General features: G+C 39.6%; 2 protein-coding genes across 4 annotated transcripts; one reads left to right on the top strand and one right to left on the bottom strand.

Annotated features, from left to right (window-relative positions):
* The first annotated feature begins 106 nt into the window (after positions 1–106).
* On the top strand, positions 107–8,957 carry LOC140995803 (uncharacterized). 2 transcript variants are annotated; one of them, XM_073465909.1, is made up of 16 exons: positions 107–315; positions 1,401–3,013; positions 3,102–3,197; positions 3,594–3,852; positions 4,020–4,348; positions 4,464–4,607; positions 4,697–4,811; positions 4,918–4,989; positions 5,075–5,212; positions 5,391–5,504; positions 5,589–5,662; positions 5,763–5,867; positions 6,688–6,803; positions 7,099–7,237; positions 8,172–8,292; positions 8,542–8,957. In XM_073465909.1, exons 1-16 carry the CDS (start codon positions 171–173, stop codon positions 8,628–8,630), a joined length of 3,669 nt encoding a protein of 1,222 aa, XP_073322010.1. In that variant the 5' UTR covers positions 107–170; the 3' UTR covers positions 8,631–8,957. The 2 variants fall into 2 exon arrangements, with proteins under 2 accessions (XP_073322010.1, XP_073322012.1); XM_073465911.1 differs by having other exon boundaries at positions 3,597–3,852; positions 8,542–8,668.
* A 173-nt stretch (positions 8,958–9,130) lies between these two features.
* LOC140995804 (UDP-glucuronosyltransferase 2A1-like) lies at positions 9,131–18,852 on the bottom strand. Of its 2 annotated transcripts, XM_073465913.1 has the most exons (7): positions 18,114–18,852; positions 12,553–13,179; positions 12,179–12,327; positions 11,958–12,089; positions 11,170–11,257; positions 9,866–10,085; positions 9,131–9,668 (listed from the first exon to the last, which is right to left on the bottom strand). In XM_073465913.1, the coding sequence occupies exons 1-7, from the start codon at positions 18,835–18,837 to the stop codon at positions 9,383–9,385; spliced, it is 2,226 nt and encodes a 741-aa protein (XP_073322014.1). In that variant the 5' UTR covers positions 18,838–18,852; the 3' UTR covers positions 9,131–9,382. The 2 variants fall into 2 exon arrangements, with proteins under 2 accessions (XP_073322014.1, XP_073322013.1); XM_073465912.1 differs by lacking the exons at positions 9,131–9,668; positions 9,866–10,085; positions 11,170–11,257; ... (1 more) ...; positions 12,179–12,327; positions 12,553–13,179 and adding exons at positions 14,522–15,624; positions 15,950–16,169; positions 16,386–16,473; positions 17,553–17,684; positions 17,841–17,989.
* Between the last annotated feature and the right edge of the window lie 919 nt (positions 18,853–19,771).

Here is a 19,771-nt window from a genome sequence, read left to right as displayed (position 1 = left end):
GATTAAAAACTTTGTCATTTTATTGTCGTCTCGCGACCCTAGCAGAGCCTATAAATTTGAGGCGGCGTCACCACATGTTCCAGTTGGAGCACCTGCCTGCCGACAGTTGGTTAATTAGCTAAAACGAGCGGTGTTGCGCATCGTGAAAAGTGGCATTTTTGTTTTTGCTAATGTTTCCCTCGTCCGGTCTTTTCGCTGACATAAATTGTCCTATATCAAAACGTGGGCTTTGTGAGAGGCCACACTGTTTGTACAAACATGCCACAGAGTTGCGGGATGTGTTCGGTGCCTCCAATAAATCATCGATACATGCAGGTCAGTGTTTTGAGGTATGCTAGCCAGCTAACGTAACCCAAATTGTTTCCTGTTTAAAGTTTTCAATTGCATATTCTGCTTTTTTTTCCTTCCGGAAACAAAGTGTAAATTGAGATTAAATTACACAGAAAGTGTAATTTAAGATTAAAGTGGGTAAACTAAGCCATAGGTTAACGCTAGCGGTTAATATTTTTTAAAAAAACTTGGCGAGTTTGAAGATAAACCAACTCACTTAATACCTTAATGCATGAGGCTGCAAGTTTCTCTTTAAAAGAAGGGTTAAAATGTAGTTAATATGTAGTGGGATCACATTTTCTCCTGATTTTGTCCTGATTCCTGTTATTGTTTTTATTTGATTTCTTTCTATTTATGTATTGTTAAGATTAAGCATTTTTTTTGTCCATTTCAGTTAAAATAATGGTCTTATAAAACAATCAAAAGCATGGTTTCTCTGACACACACACACACAATTTATGGAAGTGTAAAGATGTTTTCTCGCAGCCACAGGTCACCACACCTTCACTCTGCACAGCTTATTTATACTTAACCCAATCTTACCATGTAGTAGTTTTAAAATTAGGCATGAAAATATATACGATATATATTGTTATTGTGATAACAGACTATAAATCATTTTTGATATTGGATATTGATGTATTGTGATATGCATAAGTGTTGTCTACTCCTGGTTTTAAAGGCTGCATGACAGTAAAAAATGTCATTTTCTGAACTTACCAGGTTGCTCTACTTGTTCTAATACCTGTCTTTACCCACTTAGTCATTATATCCACATTAGTGATGATTATTGATCAGAAATCTCATTGTTCGTATTCTTCGAAAGTACCAATAGTCATCATTACAATATTGTTGCAGTATCGATATTGAAGTAGGGCATTTTGGTTTAAAATATTTGATTTTGTCTACCATGTCCATGTGCTTTTGGGAAGATTTCAAAATTCAGAGGTATATATCCTATATTAGGAAATGACCTAAACATATTGTGATATTAAGGCCATACCGCCCAGCCCTAGTTTCAGTCATATCACTAATGCTAGTAAGCCCCATCTCATATCCCTTTTGAACAGGAGTACAACATGGCTATCTGTATGCTGACTCTGAAGCACCAGTGAATGATGAGACCAAAGACGAATGCCTCCAGGAGCTGGAGCGGATCAACAAGGAGATTGAAACTGTAAGGCACGAGGTGGAGCAGGAGCAAAGGCGCCTGTCGCACTACAAGACCGTACAGCAAGACAGCAGAAACTCTGTGCCTAATGACTCTGTTTCCAAGTCTGAGACTGCAAGTAAAACTGTAGACAGAGGTTCTCTTGGACGGTCTTCATGCACAAACTCCACTAAAACACTCTCCCGAGGAAAGAAGTACGTGGTTGACAACTCAAAACCAAGGACTGATTTGGAGTATGACCCTCTGTCCAACTTTTCTGCTGACTTGAGCTCTTACAGTTCATCATGTAAAAAGCATAAACTGAAACATGGTAAAGGTTTGAAAAGAGCAAGAAAAGCTGTGCCTTCTGACCAAAAGAAGCCAGTCGCATATCAGCCTCAGCCTTCCCAACTGCCATCTCCAGAGCCACTTGATGACTCTAATGAAGACAGCGTCTTGATTATTGACATTCCTCCCTCGCCTGCCAAAAAGAGAGGGCGACCTGTTGATTCTCTTGCTGGCAAATCCCTCCACGATAAAGTTGTGGAATGGACTGAGATCAAAACAGCAACTATTTCAAATCATTCTCCACCACTGAGCCTTGCAGACACTGAGGCGTGCAGGGTCAGATCTCAGTCTGCACCCACGGTAGAAGAAAGTAGAGTTTATAGTTTTTGCAGTGCTGAATTCAATCCAGGTTCATCTGATCTAGATGAAAACAAACAACGCAAAAATATACCAGTTGATGGGAGTGTAGTTGACTTGACTGGAGATTCAGAAGATCTGGGAAGAGAAAGCTATAAAATCACTCATTTTAAGACTGCTGAAGTAATAGTGGATAGAAGTCCTGAAGCTGCAAGTCCTCCTGCCACCACAAACCAGAAATATCAAAACTGTAAAAATCTGGTGGCAGAAAAGGAAGAAAAGACGTTTCAGGTTGAATTGCCTCAGTGTGAGCTGCCCCGTAGTATTGAGAAAATGAATCCTATGCAGCCATATAATGTTCCATCTAAGAATTCACTTTTTTATAAAGCTCCAGCTGCTAACTCAGACTCACAATTAAGGCAACACACCAAGCAAGCTCAGAAAACAGATCTGCTAGCACAGAACAGAGGGAGTAATCAGTGGTCTTCCACAAAATCTGTACCATCAATGGTGCTCCACAGCCAGAAAACAACAAGCAAAATTCCAGGACAGATGCTGGGTGAAGCTTCGGTTAACCATGCGCCACCTGAAAGCTGCCTGGAGCCGGCAGAATCAGTGTCAGGCAGCAGCCATGGGCCGACTTGGGACATTTCTTCAGCTTCAAGTTTGACATGCAGAGCTGAATCATCATCCACATCAACTGAGCAGCTTTTGGGGAGAGTGGATAACAAGGAAGTAATAACCATTGATACCAGCTCTGACGATGAAGATGAGCTCAACTATTCAGAAATTGAGCTGTCTGACAGTGACCCGATGGAGGAATGCTACAGGATCTTCATGGAGGCAAACAACGAGGATAAGGGAAATGATGTGCAGCCCAGTGTGTCTGTAAGTATGCTGTAAGACACTCACATTTCAAGGTGAAGAGAAATCTTCCACAGTGTAAAGATCCCTACTCTCACTTTGTCATTTTAAGGTTGGAGCCATGGATGTGGAGAAGGCAGAGTTGAATGTTAAACCCCAAGCACTGGCAGGAAAGAAGAGGACGGCTCATGAAGCCAAACATACAGAGGTAAATGCTACATACAGATGACATGGTTACTCTTAAGTCTTCATATATGGGGGTGGCTCTCATCTTTTTAATAATACAGAAATCTGTATTAAAGTATTGCTTTAAGAATACACAGATTTTTGCACACTGCAAATGACTTTTTTCATTACTTTTTCCATCTTTAATTCAAAGATATAGTTTATAAAATGATCAAAGAAACTACTTACATTCATTCATGTAGTAAAACTTAATGGATTTGATAATATGGAACTTAAGCATAGTTACTGTGTAATGTAAAATTAATTTTCAAAAAAGGCAATTTTTCTCAGGCTTACTACCCCCTCGAGATTACAGATATGAATTTCAAGCCTGAATCATAATTTTAAGAACATTTTATGATTAACTCACTCCATTCAGCAGCCTGTGGTTAAAAACAGACCTCAGCCCCAGGTGCTGGTTCCCCTACGTGGGCCTGTGGTGTCAGGATTTGCCTCCCAGCCTGCTGTCAATTCCAAGATCCAGCAGGTACAGCAGAGAGCCTCCATGCTGACCACCTCAGTTAAAGGTGGTCAGGCATTTGTTTCTTCAACCTATCAGAGGAGGCCAGAGGCCCAGAGCGCACCTTCTGCTTCAGCTCAAACCCCTGAAAACCTGCAGCCTGTTCATGTGCAAAATGGTAAGCTTCTGTTGGCTGTACTGGACAAGATTTATTTTAAATATTACCATGAAAATGTGGGGTCAAGCAGCATTTCTTTCAAAACTTGGAGTAGAATTTTTTTTTTTTTTCTTGTGGTTGCTTTACCTGAGTGCATCATATCTGCATGTGCGTTTGTCTTTTCACAGCTTATGTGAACTACATACCTTTGGGGACTGCAGTGATTGGAATGGGCAACAACTTGCATCTGATCCTCCCACAGGGCACCTTCCCTTTGCCTGTAACTTCCAGCTCCTGCCCAGTTACTTCAGTGCTAACCCCAATCAGTCAAGTGCAGACTAATGCTGTCGCTATGAAACAAACATATTATCCACCTGCAGCTACCACTGTGCAAAGATACCGCACAACAGCGCCGGTGCTCATCCCGGCACAGGCACGCAAGCCTTCACTGACCTTTGCATCTGCACATTCAAGTCAGGCCACTTCCTCCACTATTCCTACAGCTGCTACGGTTAAGGTGAGAAGCAAAAAGCAGCCTTTGTTGTGGCAATTTTCAAGAAATTTAACTTGTGTCTTGTGTGAGTTAGACCCATTTCATCTGTTGAATATTAATGATAAATATGTTCTTTTAGCCAGTTCCCACTAAACGTAAATTGAAGCAGAATGGCGAGGCTGCCAAAGACAAAGTGCCCCATGACACCCGACAGCGTTATGTCAACATGTTCACAGAGGAGTTCCTCAAAACAACAGCCAATGTCAATGAAGCCTTTGAGAAGGTGAGCTTGTGCCACTTAATATCATCCTCACTGACAAACTACTGTCTAGATATTAATCCATTTAATTCTTACCCTGTTAATGTTGATAGGCAGTTGCAGAAGAGAGGACTTTGTATAATCGCAGTGTGAACAAACTCAAATATATGAGTGTTGCAGTGAATGCACTGAAGAGGCTAAAGAACCAAAGTGCTGTTGCTGCTAAAGGTCAGAACTTGTGGAAAACTCAAACTGTCCATGAAACATGTAATTGATGCCGATTGTAAGACATAATTTAGTTATATGTAATCCATTTATGTTTTTTCTGGTGCAGATGAAAACGAAGTCAGCAGCCAAAGATTCAAAGGCAATATTCCACTTAACTTGAAGAAGTTAAAAGGAAATGGTGAGATAAATTGGTTTCCTTTTGAATGCATTTTCATTTCATCAAATTAGTTGGCAGCTTCTCAGTAAATGTGTGTTTCTGGCAGATAAGGCATTGTATGAGAGTTTGAAGGACTATATTTTGACTGAGGAGAGGCTGATTGAGAGCAACTATCCCGTCCAGCACCCAGAGAAACCCGGTTCTGCTATTCTTTTTGCTGACAATAAGAAAGGCAAAGCAGACCGTAAGTAGAAAACATATTCCCATAACTCTTACTCCAACTATGAGACAATTTAATGCTATTCTCATATCATGTCACTAGAGGGCAGCCTTAACCTGTGCTATACTTAACTACAGTGAAGGTTTCTTTTCTCAACACATTGCTCTGTGGTGATGGTCTTTTTCTGTTTTGTTCATTGAAGCCCTCAAGAGGATCTGCTGTCGATGTGGGGCGACATATTCTGTGAGCAAAACAGGCAAACACATCCGTAAGGAGGAGTGTAATTACCACTATGGGAAAGCAGTTAAGAATAAAGGTGAGTATATATAGTTATAGTTTTAAAAACATCCAAAATGCTTAAAAGTGATTACTATACAGCCTACTCCATAACTGATCACAGTGCCAGGTGGAGTAGAGACCCGCTACAGTTGCTGTGAGGGAGTCATGGGAGCACCTGGATGTCAGGTGTTTCAGGTAAGGAAAAAAGTGGTAGATTATTCCATCACTTGATTTCCTCTTTAGACCTCCGCCAATGTACCAGCAGGTGAATTCATATTTTTTTTGTCTTCAACAGTTGCATGTCCATGATTCACTCAGCCTGGATGGATTTGTCTCAACTGTACCCCGACCAGTCTCCAATACAGGCTGTCCTGGGGTCTACTCCTTGGATTGTGAAATGGTAAATCAGATTAAAACTGGTGGTATATGATCCACATGAATTCAGAGTAACACAAAAGTAAAACAGTTTTTGAAGACAACAACAGTGTAGCCTAGTTAATTGACAGAATGAAACATTTCAACACCAGATCCTTTTATGTTCTTTCATCACAATGATGACTGCATAGCTTTTCAGCTTTCCACAATATAAAGTTACAGGAAAAGTTCACCAAAAAAGCAAAATTCTGTCATTATCTACTCGCCCCCATGTTGATGGAAAGTCAAAACAAGTTAAAACTTAAAAAAACAACTGAAAGAAAACATAAAATGGCTTCAAACAGCTTGTCCGGTGTAATCCAAGTCACCCTTTTTTAAGCAAATATCCTTACTGTAGCTGCTAAACTGGTGCACATCCCGTCTTAAGTGGGTGCACCAGCTCAACTGCACAACATGGGTGTAAATATTGTCTTTCCAAATCAATTTTTATCAGCCTTTTTATATTTTTTTACATTTTAAAACAAGGTCCCCATCTACCCAGATCACCTTCACCTACGGATGAAGTTAAAAAGAATTCTGACGTTTAATTTTTAGCTGGCCTTAGATTGGCGATTGACAGTTATTTTGCTTTAACGTAACATTATAAAGTAAATGTTGATTGCACAATGTAATGGCTATAGAAAAATAACCCCATCAGTGTTGAGATTGGGTCACTATACATTGTTGTCTGCCACCAGGCACTAAAATCTCTTGGGAAAATGAAGGCTGACTGGTGGTCCATCTGTCTGTTTCCACTTAAGTACGCACTGAAAACAGTCAATATTGTTATGCGTTTGTCTTCATAGTGTTACACTATTCATGGTCTGGAGCTGTCCAGAGTGACGCTGATCAACTCAAGTGTGCAAGTCGTCTATGACACCTTTGTCAGACCTGATAATGAGATCATCGACTATAACACCAGGTAATGTAATAAGAAACTTGGCTGTTGCTTTAAATAAGGATATAAGCTGTGTCTCTCCTCGGAAATAACCCAAAGTTGATATGAAAACTGGCAAAAGCCTAAAAGTTGATTGTAAAGCACTTGTACTTTGTCTTCAGAGAATTAAGAAAATATGGAATACACAGCTGTGCAAGTGGTATTGTCACTAGCTGAAAGGCACTGGCCAATGTCCAATGATCATTACCAATAGGCTGGCTGATCAAATGAAGGTACTTAAATGACTACTTTATGTATCAATGACACTGTACTTGTCAAGGTTTTCAGGCATCAGTGAGGAAGATGTGAAGGGTAACTGCACCTCCCTCAGAGAGGTGCAGGAGACTTTACTGAGCTTCATTAGCGCCGACACCATTCTGATTGGACACGGCCTGGAAACAGACTTCTGTGCCCTGAAGGTGACTACTGTAAGCTTTTTCCAACATAACTCTCAATTCCTGGTTTACCTGGGATTATGAACAAGACTTTCAAAAGAAGGCTGTGAGCATGTTTGTGTAAAAGAGATTTGTAACAAAAAGCCAGTCAAAATTATCATGGCCACCTTCAGGACTATCTTTGTGCACCATTCATGTGTGAATATATTTATTTGTTAAGTTTAGTTATTTTTTTTTAAACTTTTTTTGACAATTCATGGGATCATCTATAGATAACTTAATTTTCCTGATGGCTGAGTGGCGTAGGCAATAATGGCGTTGGTAGTACTCACTCGAAAGTAGTAGTATTCACCCTCTTGGACTGTACCAATTGCTCTAAGGAGGGAAATTGGTGTCCTGTCACTTAACCAGAACCGGCATTTTCCATGGGGATGGTACAGGAAGTCACGCCCATATCATGGGGGCTAGGAATAAGGTGGATAGGTCTTTGGGAAGATGAGTTTTTAAGAGAAGAATTAAAAGATGTAAATATGGCAATACTATGTCAAGGTAAGCAGTCTCATAAATCATAACACGTCGGACACATGACTGCATTTACAAGAGAAAGTGTGGTCACGTTTTCTATAAAAGACATAAGCGGTTAACAAATGGTAGTTGGCAATCAACATTTTATGCTTTTTAGTAGCGCTGCTTTAGATTCTTCTTTTTATTAGTTCTTTTATATATGGTCCAAACAATTACACAAATGTTTTAATTTTGAGTTCTCTTAAAGGCGACTCATAAGTGGTACTAGTACACTTAAGGTGAAGGTTTTGGGCTGCACACCAGCTGGTCTGCTATGCCAGCTAGAGTTTCTTTTTTTCGTGTACCTCTTTATAATTAAAGAGAGTAATATTGACTTTATTAAACAGGCTAGTCTCGGTAATAAGAGCGTCAGGTCTGTTCCTCTTTACTGTAGTTGCTCCATGGGATGGTGGTGGACACAACAGTGGTCTTCCCCCATCGTCTGGGCCCCCCTCACAAGCTGACCCTCAACAACCTCACTGCCGAATACCTCAGGAGGATCATCCAAGAGCGTGGTGGGTCATCATCATGGATAGCCACAGCCACCATACAAGTGTTTGTTTTATTTGAATGTCTATTGAGTTTAAACTCAACTATACATCGGAAACAAACTCAAAATTGAAATAAAGAAATGGATCATAATCAGGCTACAAATTTTAAAAAAACAATTTAACATGTATTTGACACAATGTACCTGATTGATAGCAAATGCATGTTTTGTCAATTTGAACTTGTTTAAATGTGCTGTATCAATGTTTCACCAGTTTGTGGCCACGACACTGCAGAAGACGCTGCTGCCTGCATGGAGCTTATGTTATGGAAGGTCAAAGAAGATGGAAAACTGAAAAAATGATGGAAATAAAACACCATAACCCCCACCCACCCACAGACACAAACACACAAAAATTATATTGTTATGCAAATTTTACAGTCACTGATATTTGTGTAAAGCTCTTTTGCTTTGTCCTGATGATACAGTAGGGCTGTTCATCTTTTTTTTTAGTTGGATTACATCACTTGATTTTGTTACTTAATACAATATTTTCTGTTGTATCATAATTTACAGCCCATATGTCCATGTCTGTATAAATATTGTTAATGGCACTGTTGTGTGCCAAGAAAACCTGTTGGGTCATGAGGGGTGTCATTAATATTAAGTAAAGGCATAGAATGAAAACTCTGTGTGCGTGTTTTCTCTCTTACACTTACACCAGCCAATGAACATTCAGCTTTTGATGTCAAACTGGCCTCAGGTGCAGGTATGCAAATTGGCACACAGCTGTCAGCAATTGAAGTAATTACTGTTGATGCATGAAGGAGCAAACAGGAAGACTGACCACATATATTAGAATGCAAGTTTATGGTGACAGAACAAAAAACGTAACAAAGTCGTTTCACAACAATACCAGATGCTGTAAACTGACATGTCTTTTCAAATTTGTTTTGCCCCGACTGTTTCAAAGAAGTGATAATTACTCATCCCAAAGCACAACTTCCAATCCAGGGCACTGGGGTTACCTTGCATGCTTTAGACCAACTGGACAACCAGTGAACGGTTGTTTTTTCACCCATCAGTTCTTTACAACTATATTTGAATAAAGTCAGTTATTCAGCCTTTCTCTTTGTATTTCCCTTTCTGCCACAGCACATCCGTAAACAGAAACTGCAGGTCTTGATGAAGATAATTACGAGGAGCAGAACCATGGCGAGGAGGAAGACCAGGACATCCAGGCTGTGATACTGGTACCAGGTGAGCTCATGGGCCTGGACCCTCAGGTGCTGGGCCCCTTTGTTTCTCATGGTGAACTCGATCCAGAATACCGACTCATCCAGAGGGCTCACTGGTCTGTCGTGGTGGATACTGGACAGTCGCATGGCGTTTTCCTTGTACCTATGAATGTAGATATACATAAGTATATACCAATGTAGGAGGGGTAAAGGCCATCAAGTGGTTTTCTAATCAATTTGTGACCTTGAAACTCTGTGTTGGTAACTGAACCCTGCCATACTACATTAGATAATGGATCCTTTATGGCATTTCGTAAATCTGTATTGTAAATGTAAATGTGAACGCAAAATAGCACTTACGATTTGTCATTGATGACAGTATTGATTGCATCTCTCAGGTCCTCAGTCTTAATAAAATTAAGGTCTGCAATAATTGCAGCTCCCTTAGCCTTAACATGGACCATGTTGTCTGGCTGGTCAGCAAACATGGGGATGCCCACCATGGGGACACCGTGGTAGATAGCCTCATAAATCCCATTTGTGCCACCATGGGTGATGAAAGCTCTGGTCTTGGGGTGACCTGATAGGGTAACAAAAATCATGAGCCATACTTTACTTTCTCCAATTGAGGCAAGCTGTTAAAGCACATCTTTTATCATATGCTGACTGACTGTCATAAACACAAGCCCCAACCTCAAGTATTTGTGCTACAATTACACACTACACACTAAATCTAAGCAGGTTTTAAGTATATATTAAAGTGACAAAAAAGTACACAATCAAGTAAATTATGTAAATGCCCCCAAACTTAAAACTGTTTATGATGATGAAATGGCCGAAGAAACCGCTCCAGGCACACTTCACAAGACAAAATATAACCATCTTTTGGAAAAAACATTTACTTTTTGTTAAGCTGGCAATGGCATTCTGAAGTTGCAATTTGAGCACAGCAACAAGTATTGTAACCTCTCTCGTTGGTGTAAAATAGTTGGTGGGTTAATTTTTTTTATTAAAATGGACTGCAAAAGCAATATTCTAGAAAAATAAGTACGTAATGTATATGATAAGTGTGTAGTGGGCTACAGCTGTTGTATAAAGAACAAGTACTGTATTCAACACAATTCTGAGGTACTTGTGTACTGGTCTTTCCATTTTATGCTACTTTACACTTCTACTTCACAGTATTTTATAACTAAAGTCACTGGTTACAGATGTCAATTAATAATACAAAATATAATCATCAAATGATTTATGATGTGTTAAAATCTATCAAGATAAGACAAGACCTGATCCCAAGGGGGACATTGACAAGCTACCCAGCAGTATAAATTAATTAAACTAAGCCACACTTCTGCTAACTTCACCAGTGTTAAGTTTACTTTAAGTATTTATTAATGCTAACACTTTTGTGATTTTATTTACTTTTACTAACAGGGTATTTCCTCACTTTGCTAATGCTAGGTTTACTTTAGTAAAAGATGTGAGTACTTACGTCACCACTCCTTTGATCTCTCTTATATGTCCCATTTAGGATTATTCCATTTTCAAATTTAGATAATAAACAAAACAATGTGGTGGATACCTTAGTTCATTTTACAGTAAAAGTCATTACGATTACTGTCTCAAAGGCCTGTTCAGTAGGTTTATATGAAAGTCGTACTTACCCAGTAGGTCATTCTGAGGGATCCAGTCGTAAATCCTTGTGTTATCACCCAGAGTCTTTGGTTTTTCTCCACTGTATCTCCACAGCACCTATAAACAATAATAAAGACACCTTTAGACGTGTTTAATGCATACTAAATTAAAGAGGGAAAAATTGTATTTTGTTACAAAACTAAAGTACTTTTACTAGAAAAATGGTCACTCTTCATTGATAAACTTGTGGTTTTAGTTATACATATAAAATCCAATGTGATTTGTAACTGTACCTTATTTTTAAAAATCCCATCTCCACCCTTCCCATAAAATCTTCTTAAATGGTACATATTTTTCACTCTTTTGATTGTTTCTCCTTGCCTTATGTCACAATATTGTAGAACTTTATGACCATAAGTCATGTAATCATGTGTTACTGCTGACCTCCTACTTAATCATTAGCTGATTCAACTTTCAACTCTGCAGGGAAGTTAGCTTTATTGAAGGCCAAAGTGGTATGAAAATCTAATTTGAGAGTTGAACCTTCAGATGACAGTGTGTTATTATATAACATCATCTGATACAGCTGGTCTAAGAAGTGACTGGTCTAAAAAGTCACTTCTTGAAATGGCAGTTTAAGCCTCGGCAGTTAGACAGTTCAAGCCGCCTTAAATTTTTTCACAAGAAGAGTTTTAAAAATTATCCTTTGCTTGCTACTGCTTTGCCATTTGACGACAGTGTACCACTGTGCCGTCAAAACTGTGTTCAGGGGTCATTTAGGTTCATTCTAGTTTGCACATAGAGATTGTTCACTGACCTTTTGTGGGATCTGAGCAAGGGCCAATGCGATCATATTTCCTTTCTCTGTGGTGATGTTCTTGATGAATGATCCCAAAGTAAAGACCACGATGCCAGCGTCTCCAGAACTCTGCACAAACTCTTCCATATCCTACAAGAAAAGTAACATTATCTCAATCAGGAATACTGTGGTGGTATGATAAAAGATTTATAGGCCTCTAATATACAAGACAGCCCTACCTTTGGTAAAGGTTTAGCAGGTCTGCAGTGGATCCCACCAACAAATTTGAAGTTGGGGAGGAACGGACGAGGGAAATCAAAATCCCAGTAGGTTCGCATCAACCAGATGTCTGCTCTACTCATCATCTCACAGGCACTGGTGGGTTTTCCTGTCACATGTAATGGATGACAGCCGACCATTGCAAAGTACCACCCATACTTCAAATGAGAGAATAGCTAAGCTTTATTTACTTAGACGATCAAATACTTGATGAAAGTGACTGGATATAACATCATGGTAATTAATTCCAAGCAATTTAATCATCATTGGACTTTGTTTTGTCTATAGAATATGTGTTGTTGCACTCAGTGTATCTTGTAGCTAAGTTACTGACCTTTGACCTCGGAGTAGTATTTATCTAATTCATTCCAAGAAATATAATCTATCACAGCATCCTGCAGTGCGTAGAAGAGGAAGTTCCACACTCTCTCCAAGAAGTCCATCTTATCAGTTAGTTTGCTCATAGCGCCGGGGACAAAGGAAGGTGGAGCCGGTACCTGACCACACAGTCTCTCCCAGTTATGGGCCATGGAAAAGCGCAGGGAGAAAACCAGGGGGATGCCCAAAATCTCTGCTGTTAAGTCACTGCCAGGGTAGATGGGGTCAGCCAGGAGAAGGTCATATTTTCCCTCCTTCAGCCTCTTCATTATGGTATCTGATTTCAGCACACCATTCAAATACTTCAAAGAGTACTGCAGGTCGACCGTCATCAGCTCCATGTATCTCATGTAAATCTGGAAGTAGCTCAAATGATCCATCTCGTACATGGAGAAGTGAAGGAACTCATTAAAGAAGTCCTCCATTTCCTCCATTGAGATAGAGACGCTGAAGGGTTCGTAGCTAAAGCGGGAAGGTTCACTTTTGTTCATGTACATGGACGTGCTCGGGACCAAAACAGTCACTTGGTGTCCCCTGTCCACCAGCGTCTCCAGCACAGGCTTCATGTTAATCCAGTGGCTGCCTTCAGTGTACCACACCAGAATATTCCCTCCATTTGCACTCCATGTCACACAAAGTACCAGCAGGACGCAAACAGAGAGACGCTCTCCGAGTTTCATGGTGGCTGTTTGTCATGGGGAAAGTGTACGCTGACCTGATTGTTTTTAAAAGACTCTTGAAGAAAAGTAATGATTAACTAAGCTCTGGCTCATTGCTCCTCTTTGTGCTGCATGACACATTAGATAACGAACACAGCCCAAGCAAACGGTTTGAGGTGAAGGGTAACGGCTGTAAAATGAATAGCTAGTAAAATAATCTGTAACCTGTACTAGAAATCCACATATAGGAAATCTACAAATTTTACTTGTTTTACTGACCATAAGAAAGGCAATGCAGGTGAAAATATGACCACAACAAAAATCATCACCTCAAAAAGACAATTCAGTGCTATTTTCATTATATCACTAGAAGGCACACTTAAGCAGTGCTGCACTTGTACTGTGGACTCTGTACATATGGTGCACACTAACAGGTGAGCTGTTTGGGTGCCTGAGAAATAGGATCTATGATTATTATTCTTATTATTAATATTGTAATAAAATACTAAAAATAATAACATTTTTTAAATGTTTGCTAAATTAATTGTTATATCAATCCTGTAATAAAAACATCTTGAATAATCTGTAAATAAATCATAAGGTTAATCAACTAATCAAAAGAAGAATCATGAATTGATTACAAGCAGCAACACCAGAGGCCAAGCAATCAACTCTTTCTGAACAGGCACATTTTAAACAGGCACTGCAGCAGTGGGTTTTTAAGGAAGACAATGTTGGAGCCATTTCAGTAGTGGCCAATAGGTGGTGCCACTGTATGGGTGGCCACAGAAGTCCAGCACTTGAAGGACTAATTGATACAGATGTTGGTGATGCAACAACAAAGGGCAAGCTACCCTCCAAGAGAAATACCTGTTTTTAAAGGTGATCCTTTCGAATTCAAAGTAAGAATATGCAAGAATTTTCATGTGGTTTTGATGGTATTATGCTGATAGTAGCTTACAATATTGTGGAAACATTTACCTTTATTACCTCTTTATTATGAGATTATTACCCCATTAATGTCGCCATTTGCAATGGCATACAATGCTTTTATGCAGATTTCACAGAAGCAAAGATTTTACATATTCATTTAAAGATTTATTGCTCTGTCGTCTGGTAAAAAGACTGGTCCCATCTGCAAGCTTTACCCTATTTTAGAGGATGGACTGTATAGAGTAGGTGGAAGGCTGACTGCAATGCCAGAAGAGAGCAAACAACCAATCATCCTGGATCATACTCTTAATGAGCAAGCACTTGACAACAGCGGGGAGGAAAAACTGCCATCTTTATTCTCAAACACATACATAAACAGATAATACATGGCAGCAGAATTTATATCCTCCTCAGGTTGAGAGAAAGAAAGGTATTAGATCACTTTCCTGTGTGACATTATGAATTGACATTATTATCATTTCATGTGTGAGGCAAGCAGAGCAGTTCACTGAGAAGTGGAACATTCACTGGACAAAGACTCAATTCAAGTTTACAATTCATGTGCAGGACGAGGCTCAAGACTCCAACTCAGATCATAGCACGAACTATGAGGAACTCTAAGGGAGTAAAGAAAAGGCTGAAAAATTGTGAGACAGCGTGAGAAAACGAATGTGTAATGTGAGATCGTCTTTCACCTTGTATAAACTAGTTAATTAACTTTTCCATTCACTATTAGTGTCATTTGTGTCATCATTCTTCATCATATATACAAAAGGTTTTTTTTTTGGGTTTTGTTTTGTTTTTCAAATCAAGCATTTTACAAATTGGAAAACTGAAGATGAACATTTATATCCAAAATGTCACATTATAGACCTTAACGCTGACTGGTGCAATGATCTGGCTACAGTTTAGCACACGACCATATATTGTCCAGTCATATGCTAGGTTTAAACCTAGTCTTGTTTGAATTTCTCTTAAATTTCTTTGCCCTAATTAGTTGTAATTACAATTACTCGTCCCAAGCCACAAATTCCAGTCGGGGCATTGTGGTTCATTACATGCTTTAGCCAAACTGGAAAACCAGTGGACTGTTGTTTTTTTTCAACCATCAGTTCTTCACACAACCACTTTTGAATTCAGTGAGTTACTCAGCTTTTCTCTTTCTCTTTGTCTTTCCCTTTCTGCCACAGCACAGCCGTAAACAGAAACTGCAGGTCTTGATGAAGATAATTATGAGGAGCAGAACCATGGCGAGGAGGAAGACCAGGACATCCAGGCTGTGATACTGGTACCAGGTGAGCTCATGGGCCTGGACCCTCAGGTGCTGGGCCCCTTTGTTTCTCATGGTGAACTCGACCCAGAATACCGACTCATCCAGAGGGCTCACTGGTCTGTCGTGGTGGATACTGGACAGCCTAATGGCGTTTTCCTTGTACCTATGAACGTGGATATACAAGTGTGAATATGTGGATAAATGCGTTATGTTTCATGAATTTTTATACTTCCGTTTCTTTGCCTCCACAAGCGTGGGGATATTAAGTTTTATTGTAAAACTAAAATTTGTACATTAGGTACGTTTTGTCAGTCTAAAATGTGCAAATAGCTTTTTATGCCTTGTGAACTTATTGTAAGAGGCGGCAGCAATACGTCAATAAGCGTGTAGCCTGCCAAAAACCAAAAGAACAAGAAGAGGAATGCTAGAAAACTTTTACCTTATAATAGCCATAAACAGACTGAGTGTAGGTAGATATGAGAACTTACGAATTGTTATTGATGACAGTATTGATTGCATCTCTCAGGTCCTCAGTATTCATGAAGTTTAAGTCTGCGATAATTGCAACTCCTTTAGCCTTCATATGGACCATGTTGTCTGGCTGGTCACCGAACAGGGGGATGCCCACCATGGGGACACCGTGGTAGATGGCCTCATAAATCCCATTTGTGCCACCATGGGTGATGAAAGCTCTGGTCTTGGGGTGACCTGATAGGGTAACAAAAATCATGAAACACATTGTGCATCCAGAAAGTATTCAGACCCCTTTACTTTTTTACAAAATTCAAATTTTGTTATGTAGCAGCCTTATACTATACCAGTTTGAATTATTTTTCTCTACCACAACATCTGGGATCAAGCTGTTGTTCTTTGTAGTGTCGAACTAAATAAAATTAAAAAGTCTTTTCAGTAAGTTGTACTCACCCAGTAGGTCATTCTGAGGGATCCAGTCATACATTCTGGTGTTAGCACCCAGGGTCTTTGGTTTTTCTCCACCGTATCTCCACAGCACCTTCAAACAATGGTAAAACACTGATATGAACAGAGTGCTAATATTATGACATAAAAAAACATTTCATAGTACATGCTGAAATAATAAGGAAGAGTAGTTAGTTGTGATTTGTAACAAAACGTGAGTGCTTTTATTCAGAAATGGTCGATCTTTGACAATTAACTTGTGCTCTTAGGTGTCCAATGTCATTTGTTACTGTTCCATATTTTAAAAAAAACCAATTCATCTCCATCCTCTCTAACAAATCTTCTTAGACAGTATATATTTTGTACACTTTTGAGTGGTCCTCCTTGCCTGACGTCCTGTTCCAACTTCCAGATTCGACTAGAAAAAATGCCATGTCATTATAGCCTTAATACATAACTACAAATCATGTCTTACCATTGACCTCCTACCTTATTATAGGCTAATTAACTTCTGTCAGTGCACAAAGGTGTTTGTTTCGTTGAATGCCAACGTGATATCAAAATCACTTTAATCCTTGAACCTTTCTTCAGATTGTTAATCACATCGCATCAACTGACACTACCGCTTCAAACAACGACTTTTTAAAAAATTAGTCACACATCACCGCTCACATAGCATTCATTAAAAACTATACTGTTGGAAAATAAAAACAAAAAAGCCTTGAATATTTATTTAAGTTAAGTTAAGAAAAAAGTCCCCTAGGCTTGCAACTGCTTTGCCATATGATAACAATGTAACACCAGCATAAAAACAAAGCGACTAAGCATTTACTTTGATGGATACTGTATTTTGAGCTACTTTCAAGTCCCTGCGAGTTGATTTTCCACCAAAATGAATGACTGCCTAGTTTGCTGTGAAAGCGGTCAGCAGGAAAAGTAATTTGCAGTCAATCAGCTAAAACATGCAGCTCTACATCACAATACTCTCATCGCCATTAAAACCAATACAACTGTGTTTAGGGTTTTTCCCCCCTTTATTGGATAGTGACAGTAAAGAGGCAGACAGGAAACAGGGAAGAGAGGGGTATGACAAGCAATAAAGGTTGACCACCGATTGTGGCTTGAATTGAACTGGCGACGGTTGCAACCACACGCTGTAACCGATTGGCTGACCTTTTGTGGGATCTGAGCGAGGGCCGATGCGATCATGTTTGCCTTCTCCGTGGTGATGTTCTTGATCAATGATCCCAAAGTAAACACCACGATGCCAGCGTCTCCAGAACTCTGCACAAACTTTTCCATATCCTACAAGAAGAGAAACATTATCTCAATACAAAACAACCAGCTATTTATTTTCTTTTCTCAGCAGTTTAGTGGCTGATTTTCTTTATTGTGTAATCAGAAATACTGTGGTGGTATAATAATAGATTAGTAGACCTTTGATAGCGGAGACAGCCCTACCTTTGGTAAAGATTTAGCAGGTCTGCAGTGGATCCCACCAACAAATTTGACGTTGGGGAGGAATGGACGAGGGAAATCAAAATCCCAGTAGGTTCGCATCAACCAGATGTCTGCTCTACTCATCATCTCACAGGCACTGGTGGGTTTTCCTGTCACAAGTGATAGATGAAAGCTGACCATTGCAAGGTGTCAACCATACTTCAGATGAGATAGATTATTTTTTAATTTGAATGTGTTTTTACACACAGTGCTTCTTCTGGCTGAGCTACTCACCTTTGACCTCGGAGTAGTATTTATCTAATCCATTCCAAGATATATAATCTATCACAGCATCCTGCAGTGCGTAGAAGAGGAAGTTCCACACTCTCTCCAAGAAGTCCATCTTATCCGTCAGTTTGCTCATAGCGCCGGGGACAAAGGAAGGTGGAGCAGGTACCTGACCACACATTCTCTCCCAGTTATGGGCCATGGAAAAGCGCAGGGAGAAAACCAGGGGGATGCCCAAAATGTCTGCTGTTAAGTCACTGCCAGGGAAGACAGGGTCGGACAGGAGAAGGTCATATTTTCCCTCCTTCAGCCTCTTCATTATGGTATCTGATTTCACCACGCCATCCAAATACTTCAAAGAGTATAGCAGGTTGTCCGTCATTATATCCATGAATTTGATATAAATCTGCAAGTAACTCATATGATCCATCTCGTACATGGAGAAGTGAAAGAACCTTTCCATGAATCCCTCCATTTCCTCCATTGAGATAGAGACATTGAAGGGTTCGTAGCTAAAGCGGGAAGGCTCACTTTTGTTCATGAACATGGACGTGCTCGGAACCAAAACAGTCACTTGGTGTCCCCTGTCCACCAGCGTCTCCAGCACAGGCTTCATGTTAATCCAGTGGCTGCCTTCAGTGTACCACACCAGAATATTCCCTCCATTTGCACTCCATGTCACACAAAGTACCATCAGGACGCAAACAGAGAGACGCTCTCCGAGTTTCATGGTGGCTGTTTGTCATGGGGAAAGTCTACGCTGACCTGATTGTTTTTAAAAGATTCTTGAAGAAAAGTAATGATTAACTAAACTCTGGCTCCTCTTTGTGCTGCATGACACATTAGATAACGAACACAGCCCAAGCAAACGGTTTGAGGTGAAGGGTAACGGCTGTAAAATGAATAGCTAGTAAAATAATCTGTAACCTGTACTAGAAATCCACATATAGGAAATCTACAAATTTTACTTGTTTTACTGACCATAAGAAAGGCAATGCAGGTGAAAATATGACCACAACAAAAATCATCACCTCAAAAAGACAATTCAGTGCTATTTTCATTATATCACTAGAAGGCACACTTAAGCAGTGCTGCACTTGTACTGTGGACTCTGTACATATGGTGCACACTAACAGGTGAGCTGTTTGGGTGCCTGAGAAATAGGATCTATGATTATTATTATTATTATTATTATTAATATTGTAATAAAATACTAAAAATAATAACATTTTTTAAATGTTTGCTAAATTAATTGTTATATCAATCTTGTAATAAAAACATCTTGAATAATCTGTAAATAAATCATAAGATTAATCAACTAATCAAAAGAAGAATCATGAATTGATTACAAGCAGCAACACCAGAGGCCAAGCAATCAACTCTTTCTGAACAGGCACATTTTAAACAGGCACTGCAGCAGTGGGTTTTTAAGGAAGACAATGTTGGAGCCATTTCAGTAGTGGCCAATAGGTGGTGCCACTGTATGGGTGGCCACGGAAGTCCAGCACTTGAAGGACTAATTGATACAGATGTTGGTGATGCAACAACAAAGGGCAAGCTACCCTCCAAGAGAAATACCTGTTTTTAAAGGTGATCCTTTCGAATTCAAAGTAAGAATATGCAAGAATTTTCATGTGGTTTTGATGGTATTATGCTGATAGTAG

The sequence above is a fragment of the Pagrus major genome, chromosome 5, assembly GCF_040436345.1.
Source record: "Pagrus major chromosome 5, Pma_NU_1.0".
NCBI lineage: Eukaryota > Metazoa > Chordata > Actinopteri > Spariformes > Sparidae > Pagrus > Pagrus major.
The sequence above is the reverse complement of the archived record's forward strand: the minus strand, read 5'-3'. Positions and strand labels throughout refer to the sequence as shown.

What these genes read in the sequence shown, in the direction of transcription:
- LOC140995804 (XM_073465913.1), bottom strand. Translation starts at nt 18,837, where the DNA reads ATGAAACTCGGAGAGCGTCTCTCTGTTTGCGTCCTGATGGTACTTTGT. An exon ending in ATACTACTCCGAGGTCAAAG is followed by an intron (nt 13,180 to 18,113) that starts GTGAGTAGCTCA and finishes GGTACACTGAAG; the next exon opens with GCAGCCACTGGATTAACATG. An exon ending in CTGCTAAACCTTTACCAAAG is followed by an intron (nt 12,090 to 12,178) that starts GTAGGGCTGTCT and finishes CTTTTCTTGTAG; the next exon opens with GATATGGAAGAGTTTGTGCA.
- LOC140995803 (XM_073465909.1), top strand. Translation starts at nt 171, where the DNA reads ATGTTTCCCTCGTCCGGTCTTTTCGCTGACATAAATTGTCCTATATCA. An exon ending in GAAGAAGTTAAAAGGAAATG is followed by an intron (nt 4,990 to 5,074) that starts GTGAGATAAATT and finishes TGTTTCTGGCAG; the next exon opens with ATAAGGCATTGTATGAGAGT. An exon ending in CTGGATGTCAGGTGTTTCAG is followed by an intron (nt 5,663 to 5,762) that starts GTAAGGAAAAAA and finishes TGTCTTCAACAG; the next exon opens with TTGCATGTCCATGATTCACT.